We start from the raw sequence: 16,118 nt of genomic DNA, 5'->3' as shown, positions 1-16,118 counted from the left end.
GGATAGGTGCGGATGTAAAACGATTCTTGAGGAGATCAAAAGCTCCCTGGGCGGAAACGGACCACTTAAAGCACGTCTTGACAGAAGTAAGGGCTGTGAGAGGAGCTGCCACCTGACCGAAATTACGGATGAAACGACGATAGAAGTTCGCGAAGCCGAGAAAGCGCTGCAGCTCGACGCGTGACTTAGGGACGGGCCAATCAATGACAGCTTGGACCTTAGCGGGATCCATCTTAATGCCTTCAGCGGAAATAACAGAACCGAGAAAAGTGACGGAGGAGGCATGAAAAGAGCACTTCTCAGCCTTCACAAAAAGACAATTCTCTAAAAGGCGCTGGAGGACACGTCGAACGTGCTGAACATGAATCTGGAGTGATGGTGAAAAAATCAGGATATCGTCAAGGTAAACGAAAACAAAGATGTTCAGCATGTCTCTCAGGACATCATTGACTAATGCCTGAAAGACAGCTGGAGCGTTAGCGAGGCCGAAAGGAAGAACCCGGTATTCAAAGTGCCCTAACGGAGTGTTAAACGCCGTCTTCCACTCGTCCCCCTCCCTGATGCGCACGAGATGGTAAGCGTTACGAAGGTCCAACTTAGTGAAAAACCTGGCTCCCTGCAGGATCTCGAAGGCTGAAGACATAAGAGGAAGCGGATAACGATTCTTCACTGTTATGTCATTCAGCCCTCGATAATCTATGCAGGGGCGCAGGGACCCGTCCTTCTTCTTAACAAAAAAAAACCCCGCTCCGGCGGGAGAGGAGGAGGGGACTATGGTACCGGCGGCAAGAGCTACAGACAAATAATCTTCGAGAGCCTTACGTTCGGGAGCCGACAGAGAGTATAGTCTACCCCGGGGGGGAGTGGTTCCCGGAAGGAGATCAATACTACAATCATACGACCGGTGTGGAGGAAGAGAGGTGGCCCTGGACCGACTGAACACCGTGCGCAGATCGTGATATTCCTCCGGCACCCCTGTCAAATCACCAGGCTCCTCCTGTGAAGGAGAGACAGAGGAAACAGGAGGGATAGCAGACATTAAACATTTCACATGACAAGAGACGTTCCAGGAGAGGATAGAATTACTAGACCAATTAATGGAAGGATTATGACAAACTAGCCAGGGATGGCCCAAAACAACAGGTGTAAAAGGTGAACGAAAAATTAAAAAAGAAATGGTTTCGCTATGATTACCAGAAACAGTGAGGGTTAAAGGTAGCGTCTCACGCTGAATCCTGGGGAGAGGACTACCATCCAGGGCGAACAAGGCCGTGGACTCCCTTAACTGTCTGAGAGGAATGTCATGTTCCCGAGCCCAGGTCTCGTCCATAAAACAGCCCTCCGCCCCAGAGTCTATTAAGGCACTGCAGGAAGCTGACGAACCGGTCCAGCGTAGATGGACCGACAAGGTAGTGCAGGATCTTGAAGGAGAGACAGGAGTAGTAGCGCTCACCAGTAGCCCTCCGCTTACTGATGAGCTCTGGCTTTTACTGGACATGAAGTGACAAAATGACCAGCAGAACCGCAATAGAGACAGAGGCGGTTGGTGATTCTCCGTTCCCTCTCCTTAGTCGAGATGCGGATACCTCCCAGCTGCATAGGCTCAGCACCCGAGCCGGCAGAGGAAGACGGTAGTGATGCGGAGAGGGGGGCAACGGAGAACGCGAGCTCCTTTCCACGAGCTCGGTGACGAAGATCAACCCGTCGCTCAATGCGAATAGCGAGTTCAATCAAGGAATCCACGCTGGAAGGAACCTCCCGGGAGAGAATCTCATCCTTTACCTCTGCGCGGAGACCCTCCAGAAAACGAGCGAGCAAAGCCGGCTCGTTCCAGCCACTGGAGGCAGCAAGAGTGCGAAACTCAATAGAGTAGTCTGTTATGGATCGATTACCTTGACATAGGGAAGACAGGGCCCTGGAAGCCTCCTCCCCAAAAACAGATCGATCAAAAACCCGTATCATCTCCTCCTTAAAGTCCTGATACTGGTTAGTACACTCAGCCCTTGCCTCCCAGATTGCCGTGCCCCACTCACGAGCCCGTCCAGTAAGGAGAGATATGACGTAGGCGACACGAGCAGTGCTCCTGGAGTAAGTGTTGGGCTGGAGAGAAAACACAATATCACACTGGGTGAGGAACGAGCGGCATTCAGTGGGCTCCCCAGAGTAACACGGCGGGTTATTGATTCTGGGCTCCGGAGATTCGAAAGCCCTGGAAGTGGCCGGTGGATCGAGGCGGAGATGGTGAACCTGTTCTGTGAGGTTGGAGACTTGGGTGGCCAGGGTCTCAACGGCATGTCGAGCAGCAGACAATTCCTGCTCGTGTCTGCCTAGCATCGCTCCCTGGATCTCGACGGCTGAGTGGAGAGGATCCGAAGTCGCTGGGTCCATTCTTGGTCGGATTCTTCTGTTATGGTGCGTGAATGAGGACCCAAAAGCGAATTAACGTAAACAGAGCTTCTTTAATGACAAAACATAGGTAGGCTCAGATGGACCGGCAGATTCCGACAGGACAGGACAAGGTTGCAGCAAACATGACGATAGTCTGGTTCAGGCATGAATAACACAAACAAGAATCCGACAAAGACAGGAGCAAAAACAGAGAGAGATATAGAGGACTAATCAGAGGGAAAAAGGGAACAGGTGGGAAAAGGGGTGACAAGGTAGTTAGGAGGAGACAAGGAACAGCTGGGGGAAAGAGGGGGAGAAAAGGTAACCTAATAACGACCAGCAGAGGGAGACAGGGTGAAGGGAAAGGACAGAAACAAGACACAACATGACAATACATGACACTAATGCTGCTGTGTTATCCCAGTATGATGGTCTGGGTGGAATGGGTGCTGATGCCTTAACTGAGGACCTGAGCTAATTAATGCCTCTTTGTCTCAGTTGAAACCATCATGTGAGAGGAATCAGAGATTGTTATTGGTAGATGCAGTACAACATTTAACTTATTTATTTCCTTTCTGGCTTCTGACTTGTTTATTGATTGGTTTAACAAATACATGTATATGTTCTTGTGTGCTGGCCTCCTGTTAACCTTGCTCTCTCCATTAGGAAAGTTATTTGTGATGGCTCATCTCTACTTCCATTAGCTTGTAAGAAAGCGTAGATTTGCTCAAATGTGAAGAAATGCTGGATGACAGACAAGGCGAAGACAACTGTAATTTGAGGATTTAACAGACAGAAACCTGTGCACAAGTGAGAGTGGTGTTATACTCAGAAGAGTTTGCAACAATCTGCCCCTCCAAGGCCAGGAAGCTTATTAAATACCATCCTATCACTGTTCGTTCTCCAAGTCCCTGGGCACTGGTCAAAATATTAATCAAGGTTGTTGTCGAGACTACTTGGGTCAGTGTGAATCGTATATATTAGCCATATCTACCATTTCAAACCACCAGTGGCTAAATGTACAGACTTGGGGGGGGTACCAGGTTCCACTTTATGGTGATCTTCACACTGATTCCTTTTCCCTCTGTAATTATCGAAACATTTATTCACAAGACAGGTTGAGTAAATGTTTATGGGGCATGTGGGTATGTGCCATAGAGGTGTGTTTGAATGGCATTGACAAACCATGAGAGAGGTGACACAGCAAAAGGTCACCTGGAGGTCAAGAGGGCAAAGACTCTGGGCTAAGTTCTTTGTATAATGGAGCGTTTATGAACATTTTTTTATTTTTTATTTTGTCCTGAGAAACAAAACAAAAACCCAACATCTAAATAAGCCATTCTGTTTTCCTCTATTTATCTCCATTAATTTAACATTTAACCCTCTGTATGCAAAATAAAAAAAAATGATAGCCAAACTTCAGGGGCACTAAGACCCAGCAGAGAGAGTGGCTCTGGTCCTATGCCTGTGCCTCTGCCTCCCTCTCCTTCTCTGCAGTCACTGTGTGTGAGTGTGCAAGAGAGAGGGAGAGAGTGAGTTTATGTGTGTGAGTGTGCGGTTTACATTAGCAAGTAGAGGGAGACAACATTTGCTCCTTTTCTTTTTTTCTCTCTCTCATCCCCTTAAATCTATCACTGTCAACACAGCTACCCTCATCCGGAAAATAACCGAAAGACAAGGCAAAGGCAGAGGAGGAGAAGAATAGCAGTCTGATAAAGAAGGGGAGTGCCATAGCAGCAGTCAGCACCATACACAACGCATGCGGCTGACTGATGTCTATCCTGCATCCCAGCACTGGGAGCTAACCAACCAGCTTAATATCCTTAAAGAGCAGAGCAGAACAGACAGCAGGCTACATCATCACAAAACCTGCTGATCCAGGTACACTGTGGGTTTCTGTCTCTCTCTCTGTCTCTCTCTCCGTCCCTCTCTCTCTTTATTTGTAGTTCTATCTTCCTCCTCTAGTCCTCCTTGAATGTAGAATATATTATGTGATCCAGTCTTGATACTGTAACATGGTGTTGTAATGTTGGGCATGGGTTGGTCCCTTTAGACTGGGAATGTAATAGATGTGTTGTACACAGCACTGGAAAAGGGTGCCTTTAGAATGACACTCAATCCTATGTATTCCTGCCCTTTCCCCTCTTCTTCCTCCTCCTCTTCATCCTCGTCCTTCCCATCCTCCTCATCCCCCACTCTGATACAATGATAATTGCTTTTCTTCCATACTCTGGGACTCTTTTTTCTCAACAATATCACATACAGTTTAGGCCTATGTCTGGTCTTGATATGTGCTGTAGGTCTGGTCTTGATATGTGCTGTAGGTCTGGTCTTGACATGTGCTGTAGGTCTGCTAGCACATATCAAGACCAGACCTAGGCCTAAACTGTATGTGATATTGTTAAGAAAAAAGAGCCCCAGAATACGGAAGAAAAGCAATTATCATTGTATTGGAGTGGGGGATGAGGAGGATGGGAAGGAAAGGGATAAAGAGGAGGAGGAAGAAGATGAGATGAGATGAGATGAGATGAGATGCTAAATGGACACAATCAGAATTATTAGGCTACAACTCAGCGTAACCACAAACTTAGAAGACAACCAGAATAACAAGAATATTAAATTCATGAATCAAATCAAAGTGTATTGGTCGGTTTTAGTAGCAGGTTTCATAGCTGAGGGCTGTGGGTGTGGCCAAAGTTGACAGGTGTGCTTGAGTTGAGTCTGTCACTCAACAGTCAAAGTGGGGTGATTGCACAATGAGGGACTTCAATTAAGTGCACCGGGCTATGGCCCATGATGTGAACGGGCTAAAGCGGTGAGGGTGGAATGCCCTTCTCAAATCTAACAGTAATCTGTGCTGCTCTGTTATGTTGTCAACAAGGCAGGCAGCACGCTGCATCATTCAGAAACATTTTCAATTAAATATATGTTTTAAAATTCAAACAAATTTTCATTGGGAAAGCTGATAAAGCTTTATTATCAAAGCAATCACCCTTGCATGTGAAAACACAGAATCCTATTAATTACTCCACATGCTTAACCTAGGCCTACATCACTTTTGTTTTGAGCCAACTTCGCCGTCGGCCCACACGGGGCAGCTGACTCAAGCCCAGGAGGCAGCCCGGTTCCAAAACGAATGCAATCAACGCTAACCCGGTTCAACCGGGGCAGGCCTGGGGCATTAATCAAATAAAAATAGTGCACTTTTCTGACAATGGAAGACTCTAATGCACCATCATATGTTGCTGTATAAATCGATTGGAACTCCCACTGGGAGGTTTATTTGGGGAAAATAGTGTTTATAAAACACTACAGGGACATTGTGGCTTGACACTAAACAGGAGCCATAAAGCCATGGGTGTGGTTTACTCTCTTATTCAATCTCAAAATGTTGCATAGTGGTTCAATTTACACAATACACAGAGATTGTCTTCAACATGTTGAAAACACATTGCAAAATGTCCTCTCCTTTCATCAGGAATTCATTAGGAATTAGTCCCTTCAAACACTGGTTTTGGATTAATGTATTGCCTTTGGATTAGTTTCCCACAGATATGAGTTGATAAGAATTTGACAAACTGTCACCCTAATGAATTAATCTTAAAATAATACTGGTTGCCATAGAGCTCTGACAGAGTTTGTGTTAGGATTATCTCATAAAACCACGTCCATCTGCAGAAAAACAGTTACATTGTTCTATTGTCCTGTGTCAGCCATTGTGAATTGCAGTAGCTAATGTCCTTCATCCTACTTCTCTGTTCCTAGGAGAAGGCCTGCATTTCTGAGGAGGTTATTAAGGGAGGTTGAGCATTCCCAGGATGACCCAGGCTAACAGGCCCCTTTTACAGAGCTGCTGCTATCTGACCTCCTCCCAGACTGGGCCTCTGGTTCCTGGCCCTGCTCCCTGGCTGTGAAGGATGGGTGATGGGCCTGTGATTGACACCCTCTGTCTACCTTGTCCCGCCATCCGATGGAGCCGTTGTGGAACTCCTCCCTCCCCTTCTCACAGCCCATGCCCAACACCTCAGCCTCTGAGTCACCTGAGAGCGGGGCTTTGTCCCAGTCACTAGCACTGCTCGCCATGCTGCTCATGGACCTGCTGGCCGTGGTGGGCAACGGGGCCGTAATGGCTGTCATCGCCAAGGCCCCACAGCTCCGTAAGTTTGCCTTTGTCTTCCACCTGTGCCTGGTGGACCTGCTGGCAGCCCTGGTGCTGATGCCCCTGGGCATGCTCTCAGGCAGGGCCTTCTTTGGCGAAGCCCTGTGCCGGAGCTACCTCTTCCTCAGTGTGTGCCTGGTCACCGCCGCCATCCTCTCCATCTCAGCCATCAACGTGGAGCGCTACTACTACATCATCCACCCCATGCGCTACGAGGTGAAGATGACCCTGGGCCTGGTGGCCTCAGTCTTGGTGGGGATATGGGTCAAAGCCCTGGCCATGTCAGCCCTGCCGCTGCTGGCCTGGGCCTTACAGGGCGGGAGGACTCCTTTTCTGGAGGGTGTTGGAGTTGGGGGAGGGGGTGAGGGTGTCCCCTCACCCCCAGCTCAGAGTCACAGGCGCTGCTCCTTGCACTGGACGGGGGGTGGGTCGAACCGCATGGCCTTCATGGTCCTGTTCACGTTAGTGTACTTTCTGTGCCCGCTGCTGGTCATCCTGGTGGTGTACTGCAGTATGTTCAAGGTGGCGCGGGTTGCGGCAATGCATCATGGGCCTCTGCCCACCTGGATGGACACGCCCCGCCGCCGGCGCTCTGAGTCGCTCAGCAGCCGCTCCACCATGGTGACCAGCTCAGGAACGGGCACGGGGACAGGGGTGGGGCGCGACACCCCTCACCGCACATTCGGAGGGGGAAAGGCGGCAGCAGTTTTAGCAGCAGTGGGAGGACAGTTCCTGTGCTGCTGGTTGCCCTACTTCTCCTTCCATCTGTACTCAGCTCTGGCCTCTAGCCCTCCAGCCACGCTGGCCCCCCTGGAGGAGGTCGTCACGTGGATCGGCTACTTCTGCTTCACCTCCAACCCTTTCTTCTACGGTTGTCTGAACCGGCAGATCCGCGAGGAGCTTGGCAAGCATGTGCCTTGCCTGTTTCGCCGGGCGACAGAAGAGGAGGACCGACTGCCCAGCCGTGAGGGATCCATAGAGGAGAATTTCCTGCAGTTCCTCCAGGGCACTGGCTGCAACCTAGATCCCCAGGACTCCCACAGCACCTCCAGCCCCAAGGGAGAGGCCTGCCGCCCCCTGGCCCAGCCCCCTCAACCCATTCCCATCGACTTCCGCATCCCAGGACAGATTGCAGAGGAGACCTCAGAATTCCTTGAGCATCACCAGATTAAAAACAACCATATCCTATCAGACAGTTAGGTTTTGTATTTATTTGATGTAAAAACCAACACAAAAAGTTACTTGGATAACAATTACCACAGTAACATAACCACACTCTGGTTTACGTCAGAGAGTATTACTATACAATGTTTTGATATTTTCTTTTTGATTATATTATTCTTAAAACTCAAAAGTTGTGCAATGGGAAATTGACTGAGAGTTTTGTGGAGTCTGTATTGTCCTGGATCACTTTTTGCAGCTTCACTTTCCATTCTGTAAATGCTGTAATGCTATGGAATTGATCTTCTTTGAGTAATGTTCCCATTGGAATCACTTGCTGGGAAAGGGTCGTGGCATTTTTGGGAGAAAGACAAAATGGCACAACTGTAGCTGCAGGGAACAGGCTAAAATTGCCAGTGATGCCGATATTGGTGTTGTTTGTTAGAATGAGTTTTAAAGATGTAATTCTTTACATATTTTTTTTTTCCCACAACGCATTGATAGGGCCAGTATGTTATTAATACAGATATCTCGGTAACACTTTATTTGGATAGTCCATTTGTAGCTCTACAGACTATATACAGACGATCAGTAACATTTAAAGTAGCTATCTACTAATCTTAACTCTTATCCTAACCCTAAACTTAACCCTTAGCCTAACCTTAACCCTTATTCTACACCTAACCCTAACCGTATCCTTAGCAAGCAGTTGCTTATCAACAGATAGTTTGTTGATAGTATGACCAGGCTATCCAAATAAAGTGTGACCATTATCTCTTCTGAGAATTTCCTTTTGGATTTCAAACCAAACAAGCCCTTGAGCAAAGAGGCTATAGATGACTTTCCTTCTATTAGCATACCTTAAACCATATCAGGATCTATGACTTTCAGAAGACATCCACAAAAAATGTATCTAATATTTAATACTGGCAGATCAATTACTTTTTGAGGAACTGATTTATGACAGCTTATTTATGTAAGCTGCAGAACAAAGACACCAATGTTGGAGTGCAGGAAGTCATGTTTGAAAATAGGAAGTTTTCCTGATCCCTTTACCTCTGTAAAATATCATGACACGGATGTATAGTAGACAGTGAGTGAGTGGTCACCATGTCTCTACGATAAAGATAAGTTGTGCCTTTTAGAGATGATGACAGAGCTACTGTACCGTAATTGTGCCCGGGTTCTGAAGAGGATGCAGGTAGGGTATGAAGTAAGAAGTACCATGGATCAGCCACCTGTTGTTGATAGGTAAACCTCTGAGCAGATACACCCCCTCTCTGGTGCTTTTCCTTAACACATCATCTGTGTTTTCCCATAAGCAGACCAGGTTTGTTGTGACCACAGTGAGGATGTAGGCAATCTTTTCTTAACTCCTCCTAAACTACTTCTGGTCTGTCAGAAAATTACATCTATGTATCATCTATCTACCATTTAGATAGTACAGTACCCCTCAAATTGACATGGGAAGGTGTTCAGTACATTGGCAGACGTTCAGTTAAGGCAGGAGTATTTTTGTTAACTGATGCACTACATTACATTTCTATACAATTAAGATTTTGACAGATGTCGTTCTACAAATGTAGCTGTGTTTTATGTTTGATTAAAAAAACTAATAGTGAGTTCAACTTAAGCATTTAATTATTGCAAATTATTTATTATTATTAGGTATTATTGATTACTGTGTCTTTTGTGATTAATTAACAAAAGACAATGGTGTTTTCAAATGGTATACAGTAACTGTCTTTTCAGTGTGTGTTGATTAGCTGTGGAGCAACAGGTTGGAGAATATAATAAACCTAATTATATTCAACAGTCCTGCTCCTCAGGGTTCTCTACCTCAGATACAAGATTGATTTCATTTGAAGGTCAGCACGCAATGTACCGATAGAAAAGATATGGTGTAAGTCATGCCACATATTTTTTACTCTATGCTCCCTGGGTTGCTTTCCTTCTGCAGCTGGACAAGGCTTTGTCTGAGAGGCTTGATATGACGCCTGCTTTACGTCTGCTCTCTCTGGTGTCACATTGTGAGGGAATTTAGAGTTGTTTGAGTTGCCCAGAACAGTACTGGACACTTTGAGGTATCCTCAGCCCTGTGAAACCATAGACGGTTAACGCAAGAGTACAAAATTAAACATTTTCTTTCTGGCTTCTGACTCATTTATAGATTGTTTTAAGAAATAAATGTATGACATCTTTCTATTTTGGACTTTATGTTTGAATGTGAGCAGGTCTACTGTTAACCTCATCTCTATTTCCATTAGCTTGTTAGGAATCATAGATCTATGTGACGAAATGCTGGATGAAAGACAAGATGAAGATGATTGTAATTTTAGAGGATTTAACAGACCTGTGCACAAGTGAGAGTGGTGTGATACATAGAAGAGCTCACAACAATCTGCCCCTCCAAGGCCAGGAAGCTTTTTAAATACCATCCCATCTCTGTTCGTTCTCCAAGTTCCCGGGCACTGGTCTAAACATTGATCAAGGTTGCTGTTGAGACTACTTGGGTCAGTGTGAATTGTATATTAGCCATCTCTGTCATTTGGGAGTCACCTGCAGTATCGGGATTTACTTTATGGTAACTCCTAACCTCAGAGAGGTCACTAAGGGGCTGAGTTCAGACTTAAAGTGGGCCCAGGAATGTAGTTCTTAACAAGCTGCTGGGTGGAGGGATACTTGAATCGCTCTGTTCCACCCACTCGCTCATCTTTTTCTATACTGTATATGGTAGGTGCCCCTCAATGCTTTGATATACCATTGAAAGAGGGGGAGATATGCAGTTAAAATACTCTAACCTCGGGGCAACATTTCAACTTCAAAGCCAGTAATCTGACCTTCAGGTAAAAGAAAACAGAAAAAAGTCACAAAGGGCACGATGGATACGTTCACATTTCACTCATTATATTTTGAGAGTGATGGATAGACAGTGTGGAGGACAGGGTTTACCAGCATAGGACAAATAGATACTGTTGAAATAATCAGCAGTAACACAATTTACAGTGTAGGAAAGAATATATTATTCTTTAGTTGCAATTAACACTAGAGTGAACGCATCAAATAAAGAGTAGAGTGAACTTCAATGGATAAATCTGATTCTATTGAAGAAGTGTAATACTATGCATGAGATGCCCTGTAGTTTTTTTTACCACTGTCTTGCTGCTGTGTGAACATACTACATTTATGTTGAAAGGCCTCGCATCACACCTCATCCTCAGGAAAGGGCCTCAGTCAACCCACCCCCAGCTTCTCCAGGCTCTGCCATTCCCATGGCAACATATAACCACTGACATTTCTCAGTAGTGGGGGTGGTGGGAGGAGCTTCTCCTGTTGGAATCGTTCACAAGACCTGATCTTTTCACAACCACCAATGGCTAGAGTTCTACATGAAAGCACATTCAGGTTCTGTTGGTTACAATTGTCATTAGTTGTTTGCACTGTACGCACAGTAATAAGCATAATGGATGTTCAAAAAATAGTAAACGAGTCCAGCTACCCACATGAAAAAATGCTACAGTTTACTACAGAATTCTATAGTAAACTGTAGTATACTATACTACTTACTATAGAATATTGTAGAACAGTTGAAGTCGGAAGTTTACATACACTTATGTCATGACGTTGGCCTGGGGAAAGGGTTATGACAGTCATAAATACCTCTTCCCCCCTTTTTCCTCTCTCTAACCTACTGATGTTACATTTGCAAAACCCTTGGTTAACAATGAATTATTTTCTGGTAATCTGACCAACTGAACATATGCGGTGGTACTTAATGAATATGATGTCAGTTCGGTTGTCATCTGAGACATTGTCATCAATGATAAGATTACATAGAATTGGAATGGAAATGGCGCCACACCAAACTGGAAGTCTTCCGACTAGCTTGGAAAGACAGTACCGTGCAGTATCGAAGAGCCCTTACTGCTGCTCGATCATCCTATTTTTCCAACTTAATTGAGGAAAATAAGAACAATCCTACATTTATTTTTGATACTGTCGCAAAGCTAACTAAAAAGCAGCATTCCCCAAGTGAGGATGGCTTTCACTTCAGCAGTAAGAAATTAATGAACTTCTTTGAGGAAAAGATCATGATTATTAGAAAGCAAATTACGGACTCCTCTTTAAATCTGCGTATTCCTTCAAAGCTCAGCTGTCCTGAGTCTGCACAACTCTGCCAGGACCTAGGATCAAGAGAGACACTCAAGTGTTTTAGTACTATATCCCTTGACACAATGATGAAAATAATCATGGCCTCTAAACCTTCAAGCTGCATACTGGACCCTATTCCAACTAAACTACTGAAAGAGCTGCTTCCTGTGCTTGGCCCTCAAATGTTGAACATAATAAATGGTTCTCTATCCACCGGATGTGTACCAAACTCACTAAAAGTGGCTGTCGGAAAGATATCAGTTTGTCTCTGTGAATGGCTTGTCCTCTGACAAATCAACTGTATATTTCGGTGTTCCTCAAGGTTCCGTTTTAGGACCACTATTGTTTTCACTATCTATTTTACCTCTTGGGGATGTCATTCAAAAACATAACGTTAACTTTCACTGTTATGCGGATGACACACAGCTGTACATTTCAATAAAACATGGTGAAGCCCCAAAATTGCCCTCGCTAGAAGCCTGTGTTTCAGACATAAGGAAGTGGATGGCTGCAAACGTTCTACTTTTAAACTCGGACATAACAGAGATGCTTGTTCTAGGTCCCAAGAAACAAAGAGATCTTCTGTTGAATCTGACAATTAATCTTAATGGTTGTACAGTCGTCTCAAATAAAACTGTGAAGGACCTCGGCATTACTCTGCACCCTGATCTCTCTTTTGACGAACATATCAAGACTGTTTCAAGGACAGCTTTTTTCCATCTACGTAACATTGCAAAAATCAGAAACTTTCTGTCCAAAAATGATACAGAAAAATTAATCCATGCTTTTGTTACTTCTAGGTTAGACTACTGCAATGCTCTACTTTCTGGCTACCCGGATAAAGCACTAAATAAACTTCAGTTAGTGCTAAATACGGCTGCTAGAATCCTGACTAGAACCAAAAAATTAGATCATATTACTCCAGTGCTAGCCTCCCTACACTGGCTTCCTGTCAAGGCAAGGCCTGATTTCAAGGTTTTACTGCTAACCTACAAAGCATTACATGGGCTTGCTCCTACCTATCTCTCTGATTTGGTCCTGCCGTACATACCTACACGTACACTACGGTCACAAGACGCATGCCTCCTAATTGTCCCTCAAATTTCTAAGCAAACAGCTGGAGGCAGGGCTTTCTCCTATATAGCTCAATTTTTATGGAATGGTCTGCCTACCCATGTGAGACGCAAACTCGGTCTCAACCTTTAAGTCTTTACTGTAGACTCATCTCATCAGTGGGTCATTTGATTGAGTGTAGTCTGGCCCAGGAGTGTGAAGGTGAACGGAAAGGCTCTGGCGCAACGAACCGCCCTTGCGGTCTCTGCCTGGCCGGTTCCTCTCTCTCCACTGGGATTCTCTGCCTTAAACCCTATTACAGGGGCTGAGTCACTGGCTTACTGGTGCTCTTTCATGCCGTCCCTAGGAGGGGTGCATCACTTGAGTGGGGTGAGTCTCTGACGTGATCTTTCTGTTTGGTTTGACCCCCCCACCCCCTTGGGTTGTGCCGTGGCGGAGATCTTTGTGTGCTATACTCGGCCTTGTCTCAGGATGGTAAGTTGGTGGTTGAAGATATCCCTCTAGTGGTGTCGGGGCTGTGATTTGGCAAAGTGGGTGGGGTTATATCCTTCCTGTTTGGCCCTGTCCGGGGGTATCATCGGATGGGGCCACAGTGTCTCCTGACACCTCCTGTCTCAGCCTCCAGTATTTATGCTGCAGTAGTTTATGTGTCGGGGGGCTAGGGTCAGTTTGTTATATCTGGAGTACTTCTCCTGTCTTATCCGGTGTCCTGTGTGAATTTAAGTATGCTCTCTCTAATTCTCTCTTTCTCTTTCTTTCTCTCTCTCGGAGGACCTGAGCCCTAGGACCATGCCTCAGTACTACCTGGCATGATGACTCCTTGCTGTCCCCAGTCCACCTGGCCGTGCTGCTGCTCCAGTTACAACTGTTTTGTCTGCGGCTATGGAATCCTGACCTGTTCACCGGACATGATTCCTGTCCCAGACCTACTATTATTATTATTTGAACATCTTGGCCATGTTCTGTTACAGCCAGAAGAGGACTGAGAGGAGGACCACCCCTCATAGCCTAGTTCCTCTCTAGGTTTCTTCCTAGGTTTTTGCCTTTCTAGGGAGTTTTTCCTAGCCAACGTGCTTCAACACCTGCATTGCTTGCTGTTTGGGGTTTTAGGCTGGGTTTCTGTACAGCACTTTGAGATATCAGCTGATGTACGAAGGGCTATATCAATAAATTTGATTTGATCAACTCTACAGTGGAAAGTCTACACATCAGAGTTATCGGATTCACATGGAATTGTTGTTTAATTTAATTGTTTGAATATGAAATTATTTTTGATGGGATGAAATGTGATTTTAGCTTCTAAAATGTGAGATTTGGGTTTTCATAAGATCTCTGCTCAATCAGTGGCCCGCCCCTGTGAAGGGACATGGGCTATTAAACTTTTCAAACACGCCCTCCTATATAAGCCCTTGACGACAATATAACCCCCTGTTCCAAGGACGTGAGGACGACGGTCCGATATCAGAATGGTTTAGATAATAACTACAGAACGAAGCTAACATCAGCGTGAGCTTGGGTTGCAAATGGTATGCACTTTGAACTCTTATTCACTACAGAAGTGATACCTCCTAGCCGTTGAGTTAGCAACAGCCACTGCAAACGAGGGTTAGGAAGGAACAGACAGAGTATCCCGTCTACCACACAACGACGTTACTACAACGTATTCAATTACCAGCAGAGACATTCTTCAAAGGACAAAGGAATCGGTTGGGCATCACGGCCTTCCATCTACCACCAACCTACTGAAGCGCAGCTCAGAGTAAATATTTATTGCATTTTCCTTTTCCAAATGGGCGGTAATTTAGAATGCATAAGATACTGTATTTATGATAGCACAGCTTCGCCATTTGTTCCTCAGTCTTCCCGCTCTTTCACTCAAACCCAGCCCTTTTTCTTTTGTGTAACCAGCTGTCATATCCGTTCCGCCCGCTAGGGACGTTTTCCTTTATGACGTAATTTGTAATCAAGTTATGATTTAAATATGTGTATGTGTAATTCTGTGTGATTAGTTAGGTATTTAGTAAATAAATAATCAAACCCAATTTTGTATTGCTGATTCAACTTGTTAGCCAGGGTTCGTGCAGATAACTAAGAATGTACAACTTTCAGATGAGACTGAATTAAGATGACAATTAATATTGACTGCTATTGATGTAAAATATTACTAGGTCTTTAAGAGTTTATTCGGAAGATAACAGCTCTATAAATATTATTTTGTGGTGCCCCGACTCTCTAGTTAATTACATTTACATGATTAGCTCAATGAGGTAATATTAATTACGGAGAAATGATTTTATAGAATAGCATGTCATATCACTTTATCCGGCATAGCCAAAGACACAACATTTAGGTTGGAGTCATTAAAACTTGTTTTTCAACCACTCCACAAACTTATTTTTAACAAACTATAGTTTTGGCAAGTCGGTTAGGACATCTACTTTTTGCAATTGTTTACAGAGATTATTTCACTTATAATTCACAGTATCACAATTCCAGTGGGTCAGAAGTTTACATACACTAAGTTGACTGTACCTTTAAACAGCTTGGAAAATTCCAGAAAATGATGTCATGGCTTTAGAAGCTTCTGATAGGCTAATTGACATAATTTGAGTCAATTGGAGGTGTACCTGTGGATGTATTACAAGGCCTACCTTCACACTCAGTGCCTCTTTGCTTGACATCATGGGAAAATCAAAAAGATATCAGCCAAGACCTCAGAAAACAAATTGTAGACCTCCACAAGTCTGGTTCATTCTTTAGAACAATTTCTGAAATTTCTGAATGCCTGAAGGTACCACGTTCATCTGTACAAACAATAGTAAGTATAAACACCATGGGACCGCGCAGCAGTCATAATACTCGGGAATGAGACACGTTCTGTCTCCTAGAGATGAACGTACTTTGGTGCGAAAAGTGCAAATCAAAGCTTGTGAAGATGCTGGAGGAAACAGGTACAAAAGCATCAATATCCACAGTAAAACAAGTTCTATATTGACATAACCTGAAAGGCCGCTCAGCAAGATAGAAGCCATTGCTCCAAAACCGCCATAAAAAAAGACAGACTATGGTTTGCAACTGCACATGGGGACAAAGATCGTACTTTTTGGAGAAATGTCCTCTGGTCTGATGAAACAATAATAGAACTGTTTGGCCATAATGACCATCGTTATTTGGAGGAAAAAGG

At 44.7% G+C, this 16,118-nt stretch overlaps 1 protein-coding gene across 1 annotated transcript; it reads left to right on the top strand.

The window, feature by feature from the left end:
- Nucleotides 1–3,900: 3,900 nt before the first annotated feature.
- LOC110494346 (G-protein coupled receptor 61) lies at nucleotides 3,901–9,856 on the top strand. The gene is made up of 2 exons (XM_021569318.2): nucleotides 3,901–4,269; nucleotides 6,154–9,856. Exon 2 carries the CDS (start codon nucleotides 6,359–6,361, stop codon nucleotides 7,745–7,747), a length of 1,389 nt encoding a protein of 462 aa, XP_021424993.2. The 5' UTR covers nucleotides 3,901–4,269; nucleotides 6,154–6,358; the 3' UTR covers nucleotides 7,748–9,856.
- Nucleotides 9,857–16,118: the final 6,262 nt, after the last annotated feature.

This window comes from Oncorhynchus mykiss, chromosome 17 (genome assembly GCF_013265735.2).
Source record: "Oncorhynchus mykiss isolate Arlee chromosome 17, USDA_OmykA_1.1, whole genome shotgun sequence".
NCBI lineage: Eukaryota > Metazoa > Chordata > Actinopteri > Salmoniformes > Salmonidae > Oncorhynchus > Oncorhynchus mykiss.
This window is presented reverse-complemented; position numbering and strand designations above follow the sequence as displayed.

Bases quoted from the DNA above. Each gene is read 5' to 3' on its own strand.
- LOC110494346 (XM_021569318.2), top strand. From the start codon at position 6,359: ATGGAGCCGTTGTGGAACTCCTCCCTCCCCTTCTCACAGCCCATGCCC.